This window comes from Astatotilapia calliptera, chromosome 8, assembly GCF_964374335.1.
Source record: "Astatotilapia calliptera chromosome 8, fAstCal68.1, whole genome shotgun sequence".
Classification (NCBI taxonomy): domain Eukaryota; kingdom Metazoa; phylum Chordata; class Actinopteri; order Cichliformes; family Cichlidae; genus Astatotilapia; species Astatotilapia calliptera.
In genome coordinates, this window is record NC_137429.1 from 2923130 (window position 1) to 2946341 (window position 23212).

The 23212-nt window shown below is 40.9% G+C and overlaps 2 protein-coding genes across 11 annotated transcripts in view; one reads left to right on the forward strand and one right to left on the reverse strand.

The window, feature by feature from the left end:
• Positions 1–10430, forward strand: part of baiap2b (BAR/IMD domain containing adaptor protein 2b) — a 78565-nt gene extending 68135 nt beyond the window's left edge. For 3 of the 8 annotated variants that reach the window (XM_026177868.2, XM_080304978.1, XM_026177871.2), the window contains 3 exons: positions 150–318; positions 1636–1673; positions 7184–10430. In XM_026177868.2, the coding sequence (XP_026033653.1) occupies positions 150–318; positions 1636–1673; positions 7184–7328 (352 nt within the window). In that variant the 3' untranslated portion in view covers positions 7329–10430. Of the gene's footprint in view, positions 1–149; positions 319–1635; positions 1674–2840; positions 5495–6719; positions 6764–7183 lie in introns of those variants that run through there. The other 5 variants (XM_080304981.1, XM_080304982.1, XM_026177876.2 and 2 more) reach the window with 5 other exon arrangements.
• Positions 10431–11984: 1554 nt separating this feature from the next.
• Positions 11985–23212, reverse strand: part of aatkb (apoptosis-associated tyrosine kinase b) — a 70476-nt gene continuing 59248 nt past the window's right edge. For all 3 annotated transcript variants that reach the window (XM_026177844.2, XM_026177845.2, XM_080304971.1), the window contains 7 exons: positions 21755–21839; positions 21309–21430; positions 20652–20801; positions 16406–19934; positions 16174–16297; positions 15836–16042; positions 11985–15312 (listed from right to left, as the gene is read on the reverse strand). In XM_026177844.2, coding sequence (XP_026033629.1) covers positions 15284–15312; positions 15836–16042; positions 16174–16297; positions 16406–19934; positions 20652–20801; positions 21309–21430; positions 21755–21839 — 4246 coding nt within the window. In that variant the 3' untranslated portion in view covers positions 11985–15283. The remainder of the gene's footprint in view (positions 15313–15835; positions 16043–16173; positions 16298–16405; positions 19935–20651; positions 20802–21308; positions 21431–21754; positions 21840–23212) is intronic.

Sequence of the window (23212 nt, forward strand, 5' to 3'; positions counted from 1 at the left end):
AAAATCAGTCCCCTGATGACTCGCCCATATACCTTCCCTACCTAGAGACATCAAATGTTAGCGCCTGATTGGCCCAGGAGGAATTGCCCGATGGGGGATCACATGATTTACAGTTTCCTCCTTTTCTGTGTACTTCTTTGTGTTTCTAGTCTCCACCATGGCAAAAGCAGCAGCACGGGCAACCTTCTAGAGAGAGAAGACATGGCTCTCCCCGTCCCTGATTATGGCATCCACTCCCGTATGGCAGCACAGAGCGCTGCTGCGCTGCACGGCAGACAACAACGCCCCTACAGTGTGGCGGTGCCAGGCTTCTCACAGGTGGGGGGCCTGCAAAACAAGCACACAAACACATGCAAACTCTCATCCACCCACATGGGTTCACACATGACACACGAGCAGTCTCACGAAACCTGGCAAAGATCTCGTCTGTCTCAGAAAGTTTGGAGGTAGCTTCCCCCTACGTGCTGCCAGCCGGAGATGCTTCGCTTTGACTCGCTCTCTCTTAGCTTACATAAACGCACAAATCAGCTCTGCCTCGCTTCACATTCCTGGTCACAGAGGGTCGAGTGTAAGATGAGGCACAGCTCAGATTGCAGAGGTCTACCGCTGTCGCTGAAGGAAGTGCTTCTGACAGGCATCAGCTGATAACAGAGTCGGCGTTCAGCCAGGCTAAAGAGAAGGCAGCTGTGGTGATGGAGGCAGCTTAATTTTTCAGAAGGAAAAATCAAAAGTAGCCTTACGCAACGGTAAACTTCACTACTGGCCCACCTTCCCTCCTACGCCTCACCTGGAACATTACATGTGGGCGATGCCTAATTGCTCAGCAGTCATGTAACATCAAGCTTTGAAACATCTCTGCTGACATTTAAGGAAAAATGTGTTTTGTAATTTTGGTCAAGGATATGTATGCGTGGAAGTTATTCGGTCATTCACTTCTGATTTGATCTTTAATAAAGCACAAAATTTTGTTTGTTTAATATGAACATAAAAATGGAAAATATGTTAAATATATTTTACACTGTTTCACTTTTAAGTCATCAATTTCAACCAGTCAGTGAAAGAATAATGAGATGATAACCAGGAGAGGGGCTGATGTATATTGTAGTGTATTTTCCTACCATACAGCTTCTTTAACATCTCCAGTTTTCGTTTGATGATGCTGCATCTTCTTCTTTATGTTTCTTTGTCGCCACCTTCTGACTGCTTTTGTCATTGCAACAGTTCACGACGTTTCAGAACCAGGCTCAACTAAACTCAATTTTTTATTTTGGTTAACAAAAATTATTTTTGTTAAGAGCACATTTTGTAAAATGTGCCTTTAAGAGAGAATGCAGTAAAATTTAAAAAGTAAATAAAAAAAAATAAATTTATTAATAATAAATATTATTAATTAATATTTATTTGCTCAATAAATAACAATTTATTTTTACAGATCTTTTACATTTGTGTCTTCTTGTTTTTAATAAACAGTTGAAATTGTTAAGCACTGTCTTTACCTTATTATCTTATTAGCTTATATTATCTCATCATACTGGTATGAGTGACAGTTAATGTGGTTTTCATGCTTTATTTCAGAGTTCATATTTAAAGTGCACAAACTAAACGTTTCTTTCTTCTTTGATTATGTCTTTGCAGCAGGGAGTCGAAGAGTATGAGCCCCGCTTCCCCACAAGGTAAGAACCACTCAGCTTGATTCAGTCAGTGTGTTTTTTGTGTGTGCCAGGAATCAGCTTCAACTCAGTTCCAGTTCAGTCATTTCAAATGCACTCGGCAGTGTTTGTGGGTGGGAAGCCAAAGTGGAATTCTGTCCCGTTGGCTCGAGGGCTGGAATCTGAGGCATCAGTGAGAGTTAGTTTACCAAACAGCTGAAGATGGAGAGATGAGGGATTGGGACAGATCCTGGTGCATGCCAAGTTCAGACCCACAAACAGACAACCAGCAGGACACACCACACTCTTTGTGTTGTTTTTCTTAGTTCTCCTCTGTTTGCAGCAGCGTGATAGGAATCCATAGGTGATAAGATGGTGCAGTTCTGACCGCATAATGGTTTTAAAGAAGGCTGGCTTTATCTTTAAGTCATCCATTAGTAACAATTGTTTCTCTCTGTAAAACTAGATTACATTAATCATCTCTTAGTGCTGTTTTGTCAAAGCCACCGTGTGGCTCGTCCATGCCCAGTGAGTCCTCTGGTGTTTAGAAGTGCTGCTGTTTTAACACAAATCATACTTTAGACACCTAAACCAAGTAGTTTTTAATGGCTAATCCCAAGCCAGCAGTTTTTGGTGCGTAAACCTGACGAGTCAAAGTGAAAGTAAAAAAGTGGGGACTGTTATGCAGTCTCGATCTGGGCCCAAACTAGGATCCTTAACTGATAGACCTGCTTGTGGGCTCCAAAAAGCCAGTATTCCTGAGTCCAGAGGACATTGTGCATGAAATGGGGAGTCACAGGAGGCACCTGACAAAGTGGCAGTTAATTAGACCTCAGGAAGAGAAATAGTTGATTAATTTAAGTGTAAGTCGTTTTAAGTTTCCTTTTGTTCATTAAGTTAAGAAAGAAAATCATGCTTTGACTCCACGGCACCTTCCCGTCACGCCACCGCCCCCCACGCTCCATGCAGCTCCTTCTGTCTGCTAACTGCACTCACTCAATCCCTGCTCATTAAAACCACATCCACATTTTGCTTTAAAATGAGGCTCAGATCCAGTTAAACTTGTAGGTTATGCTTGTCATGTCAGAGGGTAGACGAGGTTTCTGCGTCTGCGTGTGTCCTGGTTTTGTGTTTGCTGTTGTTTCTCCTGAGCCAGCCCACCTGGAAGCCTCTCCCTCTCTGTGTCCACAGTTCCACAGAGGGCAAATTGATTTCGACAGTGTGAGGACAGACAGACAAACAGGCACAGACTCAGCCACACGATAGGACATGCACCTCGCTGCCCATCTGTCATCCTTAACCCACCCTCTTTCCCGCCTCCCTACCTCCTTCTCACGACAATAAACTCACCGCAAGCCGGTCAGTTCGTGGAAGACGCTTGGGTGTCTTTCTTTTTCTCCCTCTGATCTCCCTCCCTTCGTCCTTCAGTCCTGCCCTGTGCTGTCTAACTGGCCAGTAGCCACACTGGGCCGCTGGTGGAGCTTTGGTGCAGAGCCAAGCCAAAACCAGAACAAAGTGGACTCTGTGCCATCCGCATATTCAAAATCAGTGTGATGGACATTTTCTGTGAGGAAAATGTAACCTTTGCTTGTCTTTCATGCATGTACATTTCTTTTATATATTGCTGGGAGTTATATTTTCCCAACGAAGGAACCTGATTTTCACTAATGTCAGTGCTCTCAGTTAGAAAGACAGTGTAAAGAATGATATGTAAATCAGGGTGTAATCCTAAAGTGGTTGATCCCAAAGAGGATTTTTATATTATGTAAAAATGACATTGCAATCAATGCTTTTACTGGATCTTTCAGTATTTAACAATAATTCTACCTTTTCATGCTGTGAGGTTTTGTATTCCTCTGACATAAGAGGCCATGTATCGCGAGTAGTGAACAGCTCATGTAAATGTTTTCACACATGAAACGTGGGGGAAAAAAAATGTGACGGGAATGTTTACTGTACATAAATGTGCCATACAGAAGTGCTTGTCATGCAGTATCTATGATCAGTTTATAAAAAAATGCACCTTATGGAAGTAATAGTCTATATTTCTGACTGTGTGTAAACAAACTTACTGTAACGTTCTCAGTGTGAGCCTCTGCGCTCGGATGGACACACAAACACACCACTCTCGGGGTCCTTTGACTGTCTGTTGTGGTGCCTGAATATTGTGCCAAGGCTGAATGGGGTCAACTAACTTACGCGAGGCTCTGAGCCGAGTTTAGTGCTGAAACTGTTTGTTCATTAGTCAGTTAACTGATGTGTTGTGCCGATTAAGTGTTTGAAATAACTTATCAGGCTTAAATGCCAAATATTTGTTGGCTTCGGGTTCTCAAATACAGACATTTGCTGCTTTTCTCTGTTTTTATATGACTGCAAATTAAATATATTTGGGTTTTGAGCTCATTAGAAGGATATCACTTTGACATCACCAGTTAAAAAAGAAAGGATCGATTAATTGCTCATAAAAATGATTAGAGTTGGAGGCAAACTCTGGTTCATGCATGAAAGAAAAGACAACTGGTATTGCGGCGCTGCTCGGTACACGTGAAACCATTAAAAAGGTATTTTTTATCATAAATAAAAAATAGGCATAAAGTTCATTTAAAAGATTCAAAATCCGTTTCTACTTTCAAAAATATTCACATGTGGTGCTTCTGCTGTCGGTTAACTTCTGTGATTAATGTCGTTTTATGGGAACTTAAGACTTCACATGAACCATCAGCGGTATTGTGATTAATAGAAAAAAAACTACACTGGCTACAGAGTGGTGATTATACTGTGCTGCATTCAGCCAAAGTACAGACTACTGAAGGCACAGCCGCCTGCAGCTTTGAAGGGGAGAGGAATTCATTTGTGGTTGAAGCCTCATTCAGCCTTCTTGTACTGCTGTCTCTGCGATTAAAAGCCTGATTTGTTTTTTTCTCCAAACCTCAGTGAGTAAAGAATGTCAAGAGAACTGTTTGTCTGATCCTTTGTGTGCTCAATAAAAATACCGGTGTGCTTGTCTGTATGTCGGCCCAGTTAGTGCCTGTCTGTGCTAACCGCTGTCCCTTTGTTGACATCTGGTGTCCACGAGCTAGCCCGCTGGGACGTAGTTTCGGCTTCTGACTGAGTGCTTTCTTCACCAAAGAGAGGAGGTTAAAAATGAAACTGTGCATCTCTCCCATTCCTCCTACACTGCAAAAAATGCTTTTACTAAATTGTTAATGAGGGAAATTGTTTGAAGAGTCTTGCAATATATTTTTTTGCAAGTATGTGATAAAGTAAGGCACATGCATTAAAAAAAAACCAACTTTCAAGTGCTGCTTTTCTGATCTGCCACTTATAGACAGAAAAATATTTCCAGACTCTGCCTGAGACCTAACACAGACCTTTTTTGCACTGTAGAAATGTTCTCCTTGCTGCACATGTCTGTTGTCTCTGTGCTCTCTTCTTCTCCTCTCCGTTTGTCTGTCACCTAACACTCGTCTTCCCCCCTTAGCTTTGCCAACCCCCCCGTCTTTTTTCATCTCTGTTTTGATGAATTTAGAGACAAAAGTCGAGTGCAAACGACTGGAAGCTGCCAGTGTTTCTTCTTTCTCCACTAAAATAGTCCAAGGTATGGCTGACATCGCTGCAGAGATAGCACACCAATCACCTGTGGCTAATAACGCCAGCATTCACTGACGTGCTCTGATTGTGAGGGGTTTTGTTGTAAAAGAGTTACAAGGAAAACATCTAAATATTGTATAGAGAATTTATGTATGTGCATGCTTTGGGGGCACCAAAAAGTGTAACACTGATGACCTCAAATGTATGGTGAATTTCTACTCTTACAAAGTATTAAATAAATTTATTCAGCTGGATATTTTTATTGTTTCTGTTCGTTTTTTCCCTGAAGGCTTTGGTGTGACATGATGAAACGTTTACGAAACACCATTTGAAGAAGCTTTTAATTAGCCTTCAAGTGCCAAACTAGCTCGTAAAACCAACGAACTTTCATTGACAGGCAGCATTTCAACTCTCGATTCTGGCTTTAAGTTTGTGCTGACTAAACTTTAGTCACCACATCTTTTCTCACAGCTAACAAACTGGGGATCGCCTTCTTGCTTTAATACATTAACAAGCGGCTCTTCTTGCACATTTGACATCACCACTCTTATCTACATTTCTGGAACCGAGACCCATCATAACCTCCCACCGGGCTTGTTGCATGTACAGTGTGTGTGTGTTCTGTGCACAGTAGTACTTACACTGCATCCTGACCTGCTATACACACCCACTGGCCTGCTCCTCCTGCTGCTAGCAAAGGTACTTTTTTCAACTCAACTGTGTGTGTGTGAGTGAGTGTGTCTGTTTGTGTATTGCGATCAACACAACGTGTTCATTTTAAGTGTTTTTTTATTTTTGTAGTTGTTTTGCTTCACTGTGTGGTGGGTTCACATGCCTGTTTGCCTGTTTTTTAATTTAATCTTTATTTTCCCCCATGTGACACATGTGAATATGTATTGGTCATAATTTAAATGTAAACAGTCTCGGTGAATTTGTGGAGTTCTGATCTGTTTTTTGTCACGTTTCAATTTAATCTAAGTAAATGATGACAATAATTTTGGCTAATTTAGTAATATTAAACAAGATCTTTGCTGAGTTTGACTGGCAGCCTCTGCAGACGCTGTGTTTAATGTGGTGCTGATGTTGGTGAAAAAATCCTTCTTAACCTTTGGCTCAGTGAAGGTACAGCAGTGAGATCATGATGGAAAACTGTTCAGAGCAGTCATGTAAAAGTCTCACAGTGTTATCACTGAATATATCTGGCACTGTGTTACAGATAATAATGTGGAAAAAATCAAACAAAAGGAGCAACAGTACCTTCTAAATACAGGCTCCAGTCAGCTCAGTCTTGGTCTGTTTTCCCTTTTAATACCTTTAATGATACCTTGTGTTAACAGGAAACCAAATATATATGCCTTATAATGTGCAGCCATGTTAGGAGGAAGTGTGTAGTAATTCATTTCCCTGTCTCACGTTGGAAGATGTGAGTTGGTATTTGATCCTGACTGTTGACACATGGGGATTGTTTCTGCCTTTCAGTACAGGGCCTGATTACGCCCGCTTTTGAGTGACCAAAGCCCATCGTAAGTGAATAATCTTGGGTCTAAAGTGTCTTCGTGTATCCACTTGCTTTTGAATTTTTCATTATAACTGAAAGCTGCTTCATTTTTTTGTGTTTTCTTTGCGAGCTGTGGAGTGGCTTTTGGGTTATTTCCATCGCTGTTTGTTTGTTTTTAATGTGATGTGACTGCTGACCTCATCAGCTGATTGTGGGCTGTTACACTTTGCCTGAAAAACGTGTTGTTTGTTTCGGCATCATGCTTTTCGCCTCAGCTTTCTCTCTATTTGCATGACTCAGACCTTTTTATTTTCAGCAGCAATATGGCTGAAAAAAAACCTCAACCCATTGTTCCATCCTGTGCTCTTGTTGACCTCGTCTTCCGTTACCATTTTACATTTTAACAAATAAAAACCACAATCCCTTTTGCTCTTTTTCTTCCTAGCGATGATCCACCAGGCGAGCCGGATGTGGAGGCCCCGGCCAAACCGCCCCTCTCCGACGATGAGGATGAAATCGAGGAGGACCACCTTGATGAAGCTCACTATGATTCCTTGGAGAAGACTTCCAGTCCTCCAGGGGACTTCTGAGCTTTCTTTCAATGTAAACCAGCTGTAGGTGGATCACTGGTGCACAATTTCACCCTCAACCCTAAACTGGAAGGCTCTGATTTACCCTCGGTATTACAATAATGCTACAAAATGAAAAGAATGAAATATAATCAGCAGATAAAGTGCACTACAACATGTCACGGCAACAGTAATCTCTGTAATCGCCCGGAGAAAATGTAAATAAATACTAGGATTGACTTTATATTTAACCACGTAGCAAGGAAGCCACATTCAAAAGTTACAAAAATGAAAGATGAGGTTTTCCTGTTGATTGGTGACTTTGGTAAAGTGGCATTTTAGATGAGCAGCAGTGGAGCTGATTCACTTTTGTAAAGGTTTTAAAGCCTACAAGGAGCATGTGGTGTATAAAAAGAAGAATGAGAGCAGATGTTTACTCGTGTGGCTCATGTGGTTCATTTTAAAGTCAGAATTGTTGCCTCTTGTATCGTATCGTTACCCAAAGACTAAAGCCTAGCTCCATGTAGACTCACAGGATCATTAGCCGGTCATTTAAAATGCAGCTCCTCCCCTCTTGCCTTGTCAATGAAAGGGCTTTAAAATTGCTAAGCTTTACACCATGCTGGGGGACTCACCTTTGAGCCTCACCTCTCAATACTGCCTTTTCACCTGGCAAGAGCACCTCATGCTTGTCAAACAGTCCAGTGTTTGCACCATAAGAAACGTCTTATTCAGAGACCGATGATCTTAAAGCACGACGGCAGAAAAAAAAGTACTGAAACACATCAGAAAGGTAGATTATATGGAAAAAGATATCTGTAGAATACGTTTGTGCTGATAGCATCACAACTGATAAGCACACTACTCGTAGTACTGTACCTTCAACTAATTCTGTACTCACAGGAAATCTTTTATCTTTCTGCAGTACTAGAGATAAGCAGCCGTGCAGGCGTTTGTACCTACACTTAATAATGAATTTCACTGGTTCTCAGATTCATGTTTGATTGTTATTGTTCGTAGTGAACAAGCACTTTATAAGATCTTCTTAAAGCAACATGTTCAGCTGAGATTTAATTCAGTAACACAATCAACAGGAGAAACTTTGTAATTGCATGTTGTTTATCTAGTTTAAGGTAATCGTTGACAGGCAAACAGGGTCACGCTAACGTAGGTTGTGTTGGTTGCACTGAGGTCATTAAGATGTGCTCGTTTCGGTGTCTGTGGTTTACTTGTTTAAGAATTTAAAATACATTTAAATCTTAGATTTAAGCGGGGGTGTAATAATAACTTGATAAAGTACTGAAAACTACATTTAGAAAAATCACACCATCCCTCTGCTTTTCCCACTTATTGAGTTATTGATTATTTTTCATTAGCATGAACAATTATTTGATTGCAGTAAGTGTCATGGTTCTTACTGATAATAATGATATTCTAGGGTCCAGTGTGGGTACCTGCTCAGGTTAGGTTTGGTTTACCTTCATGTTGGAATAGCAAACTGGAAAACAGGTTTGAACTACTTAACTACTGGATATATATCTAGGGGGAAGGACCCACATCAGGAATTATGCAAAATTTCAGGTCTCAACTTTTTTGAAAATTATTATTCAGAAAATTATTCCAGGATGTGAAAGTTGTTTTTAAAATTTTTGTCCTCGCATCTTTCAAGCATGTGTTTCTCAAAATTATATCCAAAATTTGTGAAAGGCTCATTTTCAAAATAGGACATTTTGAAAGTTTCATATTTATCTGAGTATTTTAATATATCTTAATGGAATTTTAAAATATCTCCATAAATATAAAAAATTACCTCTTTAAAAATATTTCAGTGGATGAGGGTCATTCACTGAAATATCTTTTAAAGAAAACCAATAACACAAGAGACCTGAAATTTTAATTCCTATTAATAAGTGATGAACTGACATAAAAATACTTTTTTTTTCTTAGCCTTCAGAGAACCAGATTTCTTTTAAGTTGTTGATGAATTTCATCAGTAAATTTTAGTTAACAGGACTATGAGGTGAATTCCTATTCACAATAATAAAAATTAAGACTTTGAGATTTGACAAGAAACAAATTTGAATGTAACTGGTTTTAAACCCGATTTAAGCAACAATTGCAAGTCTGATTTATTTGTTTTTATACTTTTCATATTAGCAGAGCAGAATTAGCCTCAGTACTTTCCGCCCTTATTAAAGCACCCGTACCTCCAATGTAGTGAACGACGGAGTTTGTTATTACACATGGATGTAATCCATGTGTAATAACACATCGAAACTATCATGCACCTTATTGTATGTGCATGCAAAACATGTATCCACCACTAGATGGCAATAAAACTCGACTTCCTCACCTGGATTTAGACGGTTAGAAAGGAAAAAGAGATTTTCTTTAAGGCTATTTTTAAAGTTTCTAGAATTTTTCACACATATTTTCCCCAAAGTCAGCTGGTATTCAGCTGTATATGTCTGAGGATATTTCCAAAAAACTCCATTGTTTTATATTAATTATGAGGAAAAATCAAATTCTGGATTCTGCAGAGATCATGCTAGTACCTTCTCATTATATCAGAGTACTTGTGTAGTACAGAGGTACATATATATCCATAATGATTCACCTGCATTGGGTGATTCAGTTATTCACTCTGTTTTGTGCTCTGACCTGCTATGATAATCATTTTTAATTGTCTTTCTAAGGAAACTGTTCTTGATTATTGAGATCAATTCATGAAAAACTTCACTTCACTTCAACTATATGCTTTATTGTTCTTATAATATATTTGATAGTTGAAATTATCAAGTCTTCATACACTTATAGTGCTGTCTTCAGTTTCCCTATAGTTAATACAAAATTACACGGGATGTTTTGGAAATATCTGCATTATTTATTATTAGATGATCCCACATGTCCCAGCTCATTTTACAGTTATGCTTCAGGGGGAGATATAAGAAATTAGCTGAAAACTATGTGACTCAGAAATATGGAAACCAATAAAACCTACGTTAATGTAACATAAGGAGTACTGTACTGGCAGTCTACACTATAATGATGTGAGTTGATGGTAAACAAATTGTTTGTTTTTTAGTTTAATTCTGACAATAAAGAATCAAGTATTTAACAATATTGTGCAGTGTTTTTTTTTATCTGTTATAATGCTCAAAAATTTAACCCTGAGAAACTTTAAAATTGATCTGTTACACTTTTCCTCATTAATTTTAAAGGTGGTCAAAGTTTTAGCACAGAATAAGATAAATAAGGATAGCTGTAAACACACAAAGCTCGACTGGTACTCTTCAGCAATAAAAACATGGAGCTGGAACTGAGCATAACAGGCTCCCTTTAACATGCTGTCCTCAGTGAGTTGCATGACACAGAGTGTAAAGATGATGAGAATGTACCATGCATCGACTTCACCCTTCCACCTGACAACAACAGCATCGTTTCTCTGGATATTCTGCTGGGATATCCTGAGTCATCCTGCATGCAGGCGACATGCTACACCTGATAAATCCCATTTTTATTCCTGGCACATTATCTCAGATGGGTTGTAACCTTTTGGTTACACAGAGTCATCTGATGCCATTATGATTCACTTAGAAGAAAACACAGTTTGAAGAACAATAGTGCTGGTAGAGTAAAACCTTTAAAACTTAAACGATAGAGGTTGAGAGATTAAAACTTTACTACTTTTTATTTGATGTCCTAAAGCAGGAGTGTCGAACTCCAGGCCTTGAGGGCTGGTGTCCTGCAGGCTTTAGATCTCACCCTGGGTCAACACACCTGAATCACATGATTAGTTCATTACCAGGTTTCTGGAGAACTTCAAGACATGTTGAGGATGTAATTTAGCCATTTAAATCAGCTGTTTTGGATCAAGGACACATCTAAAACCTGCAGGACACCGGCCCTCGAGGCCTGGATTTTGACACCTGTGTCCTAAAGGAATCCACTTGTTTGAAATATAAAATTCTTTATGGAAAAACACAGAGTTTAGTTTCAGATCGTCTTCCTGTGAGTTTAAGGACAAATGGAAATGGGTGTTGGATTTGACACTCACCAAGAAGTTTCTTCATATATTGGCTTGCCTTCGTGACCCTTCTACCTGATCCTCTGCCTTTCTTCTAACCCAGCTTATATTGAATTTTTACTTACTGTAAAAAATTGCCCAAATTGAAGTCCTGTAAGAGAACTATAATGCTAAAATGTTTTGAAAAATAACATCGATTATCTGAAAAGTTTGTTTGGGTAAAATACAATGTTTCCTGTGCCCGAGGAAGTTCACAAGCAACCTGAAAACATATCAATCTTCTGTATTTTTACATTCCTGTTAAGTTGATATAATATGCGGTACGTTTATACTATAGAAGACTTTACACACCATGTGACTGGAATTTGGTGGCTTAATAGGTTTTGAGTGCAAAAATGGTTCCCATTGCACCTTTTAACACAGACAACGAAGATGAGAGACTGTTTTGTTTTATACATGGATTTAAAAATGAAGTTTTAAAAACTTATATTTAATATCAGAGTTCTTCAGTATTTGTTGGTTGTCCAAAATGAATCTAAGGACTCTTTAAATTTTACATCTGAACTCTTTAACAACTCTGTAAGATTTTAGAGTCTACATGTGTAAATAAATTAATTGATTTAAAAACACGTAAAAAAATGGCCAATATATTTAACATGTGTAAACCAGATTTTATTTGTAATTGATAGAAGGTACAGAAAGTAACGATGTGACCAGGTCATTGTTGGGGCACACATTATGACAGTATCTCAACCAAAGCTTCTCCCGCACGTTTGCGCCTTTGGTTCAAGGCCAGTGAGCTTCCTGTCTGTCCTCACAATGGGGTGAAAACATACACAGCATCTCTTTGGCAACAATAAACATAAGAGATTTTTTAAACCTTCCCTCCCTCACAGATACAGTACAGCAATACTCTAAAAAGTATTTTTGTTGAGATACAAAAATATTACGGACAGCCATCTAGATGTTTCTATGCTAAACTGTTACAGAATATTAAAGCCTTGGAAGGCAAACAAACATTTAAGACACTACATGTTGATCACCGAGCATCTTTCAAAGGTGGAATCAAACTTTTCCATCCAGCAAACACACCAACCCATCAGTCTTTCTCACAGTTTTACAAACAGAGCAAAGCATGACAGCATTTTCTTATCATCATGACATCAGCCCTCTGTGGCCTTTCAACAAGCTGATCAGACCAGTTAGGCTTATTATAAATTAGAGTCTCACTTAACAACAATGAGGCTCAAAGGGATTCGTTTTGTGTGATAATGATTTTGAACAGTCTTTTCCTGTTAGTCTGAAAAAAGTCCAACAGTTCAACTTCTAAACCTAGAATTATTGTACAAATCTGCTCCAAACAAGTTGTTCCAAACATAACATGATGGGTAAATGGTCAGAAACAGAGAAATACTGGATCTATAATGTGCTGATTTACAAACACAAAAATCACATTTGTTCAGACAAACCTCAGTGCAGACAAAAACCGGACAGTATTTAAATGTTGTTGGGTAACTTGAGATGTTAGCGTGCAGGGATGGGCAATATGATGGTACACACCAATGAAAAAATGTTTCTACCGCGGTATCTCTTACTGCTTTTCCACCAATGTGGCATTCCTGGCAGTTCTGCCTTGGAGTCTTTTGAGAACCATTGTGACAGGTTTGACAGCGTTGTGGTTTTTCCACTCTACCATGCCTTTCTTTGGAGACAGATATTTATTTGGAGGGTGAAGGTATGAAAAGCAGCTAGGCCCCTAAACTCCAGTATTGAGATGTATTTATCCATCCATCCATCCATCCATCCATCCATCCATCCATGTCCACTTATTTAAAGTTTTGCAATGGTGGCAGCAAGCAAAGGTATTCAAGTTGTCCTTCTCCACAGCATCACTTTCAGTTTGGACTGGGGAATCCTGAGACCTTCCCAGGTCAGGTGAGATCTGTCCATTGGATTCTGGGTCTAGCCTGGTGTCACCTCTCAGTTGAGTGTGCCTGAAAGAAGTTCCCAGGCGATCCCCTAACCGGATATCCAAATGACCTCAACCACATCTTTAAAGCTGAACAAAGATACCCTGCAGAGGAAACGTGTCCACTTGTATTCCCTACCTTAATCTTCCGGTCATTACCTTGATACATGACCAAGGATGAGGGTTGGAACATAGACTCTTAAAAAAAACTTCTCTCTTCACCACAACAGCCCAGTACAACACCCACATCACTGCTGATGTTTAACGAATCCATCTCATCCTCCACTTCCTGATAATTAGAGAATGAACCATAACTCACACTTAGAGGTGCTGACACTCATCCCAGCTGTTTTACACTCAGTTGAGGGGTGAAGGTCATGCAGTGACCTTGAGTTAATAAAAGCAAAACAAAAAATGCAACAATACCAAAAATCTATCTTTAGAGGCCCAAACCATTTTTGTGCCAAGCTGGACTCGTGCTTATTAAGGCTGTAAAGCTGAATTTTTTATACATGGGAGTTTATGGGAGCTGACTCCAGCCTCAAGTGGCCATGATAGGAACTGTGGTTTTTGGTACATTCCCCTCCCATGACCACTGACACCAGCAGGCCCAGCAGTTTTCTGTTACTAAACAATTACTTTTATTAATACTGTGAACCAACACTGTGTCGGTGGAAAAGGGATATATGCCTTCAGTACCTCCGTAGGCTGCACTACATCTTCTCGCATGTCAGTGAGTATTACTGCTCTCTAGCAATGTTGGATTAACAGTATCTTTGCATCAATGTGATGAAGTGCCTTGATTTGTCAGGCATCTGCTGGTTAACCAAAACAGACATTTTGTCTATATTTTTGAGCTGAAGATCCAGTACACGCACATCATGATAAAATATTACATTATATTGCCCACCCCTACTGGCTTACATCACTGTTAGGTTCAGTCGATGTCAGTTTTAATGACCTGTGTACCTGCCTTAAAAATAAAAACACTTTCCTTTTGTTTCTTAGCCGTAAATTCTTGTAAATGTGAAACCATGCATTGCTATATTATAAGAAACTTTCATAAGACTTCAGCCTGAAATGACCTCTGTACTTCTTCCCATTATAGTCACAATGTTGTGTCTGATGCTTACAGTAAAGAGGAGTTGGCTGTGATTGTGGTGCTGGCGCCCAGTTTGGTAAATTGAGTGATGTTTGTGTAAAACAGTACAGTCGCGGTCCTGATGTGACAATGAAAAAAGTCACAAATAATTATTAGGTTGTCAAGGTTGCTCAGCTGTTTCCTCAAAAAACAGAAAACATCCTGTAAGCAGACAGCCATTAGGATCCCCTGCGCTTCCATCTTTCACACGAGCACGTCTCTGAATGATCCCAAATACTGACATTATATTACTTGCGATACTTTAAAGATTCTTTTTGATATTCATTATTAATACAGGTAAAACCATTTCCTAAAAAGTATAAAGTCTGCGGAGCTGTACAGTCTTGTTCAAAGTGCTGATCCTTTGTTGAAAAGTCAGAAAGTTGACATTGTGTCTTTTACTCAGCAACAGTTTAACAGTCCTCTTTCTTTAAAGTCCAGGTGGCTCCACACTCTTATGAATGCTCCCCATGACGAATTAGAAAGTGAAAGATGTGGCAAATGTAACGCTTTTCAAAGGTCTGTCCTTCCACATTGTTTCTTTAATCCCAAAAAAATATGTAGATTCAACATACAAGTTCCCCCTGGTTCCTTAAACTCATCATACATACCGTATATATTAATATTCTTGAAATATTATATATTAACAATTCTCTTTTCAGTATTCTAAACAGCTTAGGCCAGACCTACATGGTGGTGAGACGGACCTTTCAAAAGTGTCCACAGGCGGTAAGAGGCACTGTCTTGTGTTTCTAAAACCTGACGTTAAAAATGAAATCAGTAGTCATGCTAGTAGACCGAGTTGTTGTCACAAAGAGGCAGTAAATATCCACAGCTTCTTATTCTTTGTCTCCATCTTCACTGCTTCCTGCAGAAACACAATGAGACAGAAAGGATTAATGTACATCACCCATTTTTACAGGCCACTGGGCATCTTTATCCCCAAAACATTGGCACATATCAAAGACATTTGGCAAGAGTGTATTTTCTCATTATTATGGCAATTCAGCTTTTGGCAATATGCTGCAGCCAACAATTGCATCTTTAATGGGCCAGGTTCCCAGACTGGGTTTAAGTCTAACACAGCAGAAAGATGCATTTTAGTTTTATTCTTTATTTGTCAGCGATCATGCACAAAAACTGTGATCTCATAAGATGCAGCTACTAGCCAGTTTCCATCTGACATCTCTGGGAAGAAAAAATACAGAGTGTAAAACCTTCATATCAACACGTTTACTGCAACGTTTTCATAAAACCTATTGACATAAAGCTGAAAGTCCACATGATGATTGATTTTAAAATTCGCTGTGATAGTTTACAGAGGCAAAATTAGATATGTATATCCATTGTTAAAAATATGAGTTTCTCGTGAGTTTGCAGAAGTGACCTACCTCCTGCAGATTCCATATCAGAGTCTGAGATGTGAGTGATGGAGAACCGGGAAACGCTGGAGGGAGAGACGGTAAAGCGGGAATACTGCACGGCTGGTTTAGTGTCTGGGGTTGTGGTGATGGAACGGGGTGGAGGGGATTCAGATGCGGCTGAGGATGTTGGCAGTGGGAGTAGGGGGAAGTCATCTTCCCACTCAAAACCCGCACCTGAGTGAAAACAGCAAAGGGGAGGAAGTAATAGTTTGATATCTTAACATGAGAAAGTCTTCAGTGTGCTAATACATTGTGTGTAATCATATTCACATTTGCACATTTGAAAGTAAAAGAATAATACATACTCTCCTCCGAAATGTTCCCGTCTGAAGAGTCATCTGAGGCATTAACCCTTTCTTGGGGTTTGGTTCGAGAACCTTCTGCTCCTAAAGGAAAGCCATGCTCGGCGAGCTCTTTAGTTGGGCTTTCCTAGCAGTTGTGATATTAAAAGAGTCAGTGAGTGGACCAGAATAAACATTATTGATGTGCCATTAATAGAGCCAATATTAAGGCTAAACTTCCCTCTTTGACACTCACCTGGTCAAACAGATACACGGTAACATCGTCAAAAAAAGACACTGTTTTCTTCTTGTGTTCGAGCTCCTCCTCCAGGTTCTCCTCAGTGAGCAATGCTGGCATCTTGAGCAGGCTTCGCAGTTTATGGGCCTCGCTGTTGTCGCTCACCACAATAGGCACTGGGTGGCACTCTTCCTCACTCTCTTCCCCTCCGCTCTGTTCCTGCATATTGTAGCTTTGCAGCTCCTCGTCCGACTCGTCGCTGTCATCGGTATCGCCGTCCTCCTCGTCGGCCTCCTCCCCGTCGGCCGGAGATGCTCTGCCCTCTGTTGCACGGAGCGGAGGCGGTGGGGTGGATGGAGGTGGAGGGGAGGAAGAGGAAAATCGTCTGGTGTTTGAGGTTTGTTGCAAAGCTACCTCATCTTTGGGTAAGGTGTGTTTCATTTCACTGCATATGCCTGATGGCCGGTTCTGAACCATCTCGGTTGCTGCCTCCTCTGAAGTTTCTGAAGTTTGAGCAGAGTCTTTTATGTCATCTGCTTCCTCCTTATCTAAATTTACGTTGGTGGCACAATCTCCATTCAGGGCACCAAGAGCTTCTTCCATGGCCCCCACCACCTCAGCTGCCCAGTCTCCCAAGGATGAGCTCTCTTCCTGTGATGGCCATTCATCCAGTCCTCCCTCAGTATCAGAAGGCTCTGGAGGAAGTCCTAAAGTCTCATCTTCGCAACAGTCCTCTGTCAAGTACTCCTCAATCTCTGGTGCAGGAGAGAATTCTGTTGTGTCTGTTACTGTTTGTTTCGTTTCAAGTTTTATGTCCTTGTTCACTACAACATCCTTTAGTTCTTCCTCTCTATCATTTTTCCTTTTTGCAGCTTTCTTTTCCTGCATGTTTGGTTCTTTTGCAATGTTTTGCTCATCTGTTTTCCCCATCTGGAGTTCCTCTCCCTCATGCCGAGTCTGCTTTTCATTCTCATAGTCTGAAAAGTAGGCAGAGTCTCTGTATGGCGTCTTATCGCTCAAGGGTAACAGAATTTGGTCATCTGCCTGTGATGCTTCTAGTGCCAAATCTTCACCCATCGATGACTCACCCTCTGTGGGCACCACTTTAGGTTCAATTCCCTCTTCCTCCAGGACTTCTTCCTCCTCCAGGCTGGCATCAAGAGCAGGTTTTCCTAAAGGTTGTTCACGAGGTTCATGAGGTTCTTTGGGAACAAACTCGGGGCTCTCATTATTTTCGGTGTCATAGCCGCTGTCCATAGCTTTAGGTGAGCTGGAAGGGTGGGATGACGCAGGGCTGGAGCCTTCACAAGACCCAGCTGCAGACGGCAGATCCATGGAATCCATGGAATCGGGTGTTCCTACCTGCTTTTGTAGCAACTTGAAGGCGGGAGAAGCATTCAGCTCACTGGACTCATCAGCGAAGATGCCTGAAGTAACATCAGTTATATCGTCTGTGATGTCTTCCTCTTCGTCATCGTCACTGCAGTCGAGTATGTCAGCAAGGCTTACATTGGAATCTTCACGGTCGACACCACTGTCACTGGTGTGACTCATCTCTGACTGTGGATCTGTCACCGCCACCATCACATGCGTGTTATCATCAGGAGGTGGAGTGGCTTGAGTGGCTTTTGTCATTGTTAGAGTCACCTCTTCTTTTCTAGGCTCTGGCAGTTTCTGTATGATTTCCTTAATAACGTCCTCCCTCTTCTCTTTAGCTTGGACATCATCAGTTGTAAGATCGACATACTGTTCTCCACAGTCCACAGATTTGGCCACGATGGGACCTCCTGGAGCTGGTGATAAATTGATCATCTCTTCATTGCTTGGCATGTCAATGACTTTATCTCTGTAGTTAGTGTGACTGTAGAGCTGACAAAAGCTTGTGTTTCGAACAAGCAAGCCAGTGAGTGGGTCAACAAAGTGCGAGTGGCAGCACTCTCCAGATGTTGGCACCTGAGTCTCACCTTCATGGCACATGTAAATGTAGGCATTGCAGTTTTCCGAGGGCACCATAGCATGATGTTTACTCAAACTAAGGCAGGCACTATTATCTTTGACCTGGTGTGGCTCAAGATAATCGATGGGTTTGGGTAGAGAGTGAAAGGCCAGGCTGTGTCCTTCTGGCCAGGAGTCCTCGATGTCTGTACTCGGCATTGTATAATGGAAATCGGCGTAGGTGTCCTGTCGGCAACTATGGCTTGCCCGTCTCTGGTGACCGGCACTGCTGTGGCGGTGCTTCGAAGGCCAAGTATTGCACGTGTGTCTCTCAACAAATATGTCCTCATCTTCCTCTTCTGAGTCACTGTCTCTGTGTCCGATGAAGAGAGCCCCCTGAGTCTCCATGTTTATACTGACAGAGTTACTGTTGTGTCTTGTGTGGCTGGGCATAGTCTTCCTCAGGGAACCCATCATGTCATAATAACCTCCAGTGACATTCTTTCCTATAATGGACATCTGACTTGTGTCCAGGTATGTGTCTCTGTAAGCCTGCTGAGATGGACTGTTTATAGAATGGGATATCACTAGTGGGTTCTCCAACTCCCCCAAAGCCTGACGCAGGCTTCTTGAGCCCCAGCTTTCCTGATGATGCTCTCTGGAGAGCTCACCTCCGATCAGATAGTGATCTATTCCCAAAGGTGGTGAGTGGTCAAAATAATAGCCCCCATCTCGATCTTTATAGGACACATAGTGACTAGACTCCCAGGGTCGTAGGGGGCTGTTATCTGACACTTGACCTAAAAGGGGTTCCATTGTCAGGGAGATGGCGGGACTTGAGTCATTAGAGTCATACATGTCAGATTTATGGATGTCAGCTGACCAATAAGGACCCATAGTTTTAGCCTGTGATGGGCAGGCCATGCACTCACCCGAGTCTGCGCTCCCAGTCAGGAAGCTCCCACTGCTGCCCTGGTAGTCTGGGCTGTATGAGACCATGGTGTAGTCTGGATCAATGTTACAGTCTACTGGTTCCTCAATGCGAATGTAGTATTCACTGTTTACTGAGGGGCTATGGGCACTGAGGACAGGAAGTACACCTGGAGCGTGTAGATGTTTAGGTTGATAGTAGGAAGGAGAAACTCCATGGCTCAGGCTTTCCATGGGACAGCCTCCCACAATGCCTCCAGGTGGGTAAAATGCTTCCTGACAATGATGGTTTACCTGACCTAAGGTACTAGACGTGTCTGGGGCTCTGTATGACTGGTCTGCCCTGGCTTGCTCCCACTTGTACTCAAAGTTCAGGCCGTGGCTGGTTTCAGTGACTGTTAGTATGTCATCTCCAGACTCTGAGTGGTAGCCATCACCAGTAGAAAATGGTTCTAAGAGTGGGAAAGATGAGGTGGTTGATGAGGGGTGGTCCCGTGACATCGCTGAGGCACCACGCTGACTGTTGAATCCAGTATTGGGACGCAGGGAGTTCCAGCGTCTCTCAAAGTCCTCTTCGGCCTCGCTGGCCCCCTTGGCACATAGGTAGCTGAGCAGCAAGTGAACTTCCTCTGCGGTTGGCCTCTGATCAGGCTGCAGCCAGCAGAACTGCATCACCTCATACCTGTAGACCCAAAACACAAGGCACAAAGAAAGAAAGAAAAGTTTAATTAAAATTAAATGAAAGTAGGTGGGTGATAATGAAGTAATTAAATATATAAAAAACTCAAATACGTAAAATCAGAAAATAATATTGCAAAATCTAATATGCAACATAATCCAAACCAAAAAATCAATATATACACGTGCCATAACTGAGGCATGGAGCTGCACCAAAGCCCAGTATGGAAGTAAAAAGTTACTGCGATGTTCATTGTGAACTGTGAATCATACAAGGCTACAGCAACAGAGTCCAAGAATAGTGCAACAACAAAAGAATAACAATTGGAAGTTCATTAAACCTCCTCCTGAAAGGGATTTAATTGTGTTGCTTTATGTGTTGTGTTTTGTGGGGCGATCGTGGCTCAAGAGTTGGGCGTTCGCCTTGTAATCGGAAGGTTGCCGGTTCGAGCCCCGGCTTGGACAGTCTCGGTCGTTGTGTCCTTGGGCAAGACACTTCACCCGTTGCCTACTGGTGGTGGTCAGAGGGCCCGGTGGCGCCAGTGTCCGGCAGCCTCGCCTCTGTCAGTGCGCCCCAGGGTGGCTGTGGCTACAATGTAGCTGCAATCACCAGTGTGTGAATGACAGGTTGTGCAAAGCGCTTTGAGGTCCTTAGGGACTAGAAAAGTGCTATACAAATACAGGCCATTTACCATTTTTGCTGCATTTATGTGTGACTCACCAGCGTTCAGCGAGGGGTACTTTGAGCAGCGGTTTGGGCAGTCGCAGCTGCTGCTCCCTAACAGCGTAGGTCAGCACTTGTCTGTCAGAATAGTGTCTGTAGGGCTGGTTTCCCAGCTCGAACAGCTCCCACATAGTCACCCCAAGAGACCTGAGACACAGGACAAGATTAAATATATCTTATTAGTGACTTCATGTACATTTCATGTATACATTTCTTATAATCCTGCAGTAACGTCCATCCTTTTATCTACTGTTAAAAACTTACAACTATATAAGCGTTTGTTAGTGTATTAATATTATAAAAGCTCCTGTGCGTTTCATTCTTTATAACTTATATCCATGGAGTTAGGGCTGGCGATTTCACGTCTTACAAACTGTTCAAAAAGTAATAGAGAATTACAATAATATTATCATAATATATATTTGGCCTAAAACTTCAAAATTTAAATCTTATTCAACAGAATGCAATATAATCATTTTGTTTTAGACTTCTGGGAGTGACGACACGCTGGTGACATCCTCAGTAAGTTTGGAGCTAACTTAAGGATTGTTTTAGGTAACTTGGTACAGTATTTAAAATGATGGTTAAGGGCTATACATGATGTCAGCGATCGTCCTCACAAAATACAAAAGATCATTTGTATTGATCAGATACCAGATGTTGCTGTGTTTGGTCTGGTCTGCCACCAGCAGGTTTCCGTGCACCTCGTCCACCAGCTCTGGAGCGATCCAGCGCAGGGGCACGTACATCTGGTCTGATGTCACATAGTAATCGTCCTGAAACGAGGGTCAGGTAAATTGTTAAGTTGCAGAAATATGACAAAAAACAAATTCAAACTAAATGACCTGCTGGACAATTTAGCCTTTTCTGATATAATGCTAAAAAGTGAAAAGAACGTTCTTATAACCCTGCAGAAATTCACTCGACTGTGATTAATGTAAACTTAGAACCATTTGGGAACTGACTATTTATATAACGAGCTTGCTTTTTTGTTGCCTGCTAGTGATGAATACAGAATATATTTTCAAACTTTACAAAGAGCAACAGGACCAGTTTGTTGTTTGCTGATCTTTTTCACATTTAACACACTGGTTGTGTACCTTGTACTTTGTGTGGGCCAGACCATAATCTCCGATCTTCACTGAGACATCAGCCGTCAACAAGCAGTTTCTTAAAGCCAGGTCACTGGAGAGGGGGGTAAACAGCTGTTATGTCTCTCTAACATTAGCAAACACAAAACAACAAGACTAGAACATTTTTATCAATGTACAAAAATGCTTAGAAGTCCTGCAAACAACAGCATTTAGTCCTGTGTTTTCACAGTAGGCTAAAAATAAACAAAACAAATTAAGTAAATTTTACTAAAATGAAATAAGATATACAGGAAATGCCTTGCCGTAAGTGCCCAACAGGACAAGAGTAATTACTTGTATTGTTTATGTCATTTAAAGCTTCAGGTACTTCTTATTTTGCATTTGAAATATGAATCTATACTATTATAGGTAAACTTATCCACCATGATTTAAAGTCATGACTTGAATACTTTAAGTATGTTTTGATGATAAAACCAGGTGTACTGTTGTAGGAATACAACTTTTTCTTTTTTTGAGTATGAAGTGAAATGAAAACTAGATAAAATAACAATAAATTATTGGAAAAAATACAAAAACTGGAGTCCTGGAGAGGAGGGATCACCGCCTGCAACAAAATCACTGATGCTGGAGTCTTTAGGGAGCACTCAGGCAGCACCAGGATATTGTTTCAGGAAGCGACCGAGAGGCAAAAGGCTAATCTCAAATTCAGAGCGAGATATCTGTAATACTTAGTAGAAAAATTTCATTGAAATAAATAAAAAAATCTTTTTGAATAGAGCACAGCAGACAGAAAAATAACACACACACACACAAATATGAAAAACGGTTAATAAAGCTGGATTTTCAAGAAGTTTGAAGGACATGTTTGAGGAGGGCTTTTGATTCATTCAACTGAAAGCAGATCAAGCTTGGGTTAAGCATTCACTGAACGTTAACCGATTTAAATGAATGGACACGTGTGAGGTAGTTTGGAGGCTTCAGCAGTAATACTCTACAAATAAACCGCATTAGATGACTGCATCTTGTCTGTTAGTAAAGCCATCCGGTGTTCTCACTGAACAGCAATGACTGAAATCTGTTATCAGTATTGAAGAACAGTAAGTTATGATATACAGGCTCACTGCTGTAGATCACAGAGACGATAACCTTATGGCTAAAATCAAAGGCGTCCTTTAATTCTACTATCCAAGAAACCAGATGAGTCAGATGGTGACTCTTAAATTAATGATCGTTATCAGGGCAAAAACCTGAGTATCTGTTGGACACCAAAAGAGTGGTAGTCGGGTCACTTTGTGCAAATATTCTCTGCAAGCTTTCAAAACTTTTTGGCAGCATTTCACCAACGGGTAGAAATGTTTTTGAACATGTGCGACTGCTCTTCTAACTTCTGCATTTCCCAAAGAAGTTCTCTTTTCCAGGCCACCAGGGTAAATACAAATTAATAACTTTGACCACCTTCTGGTA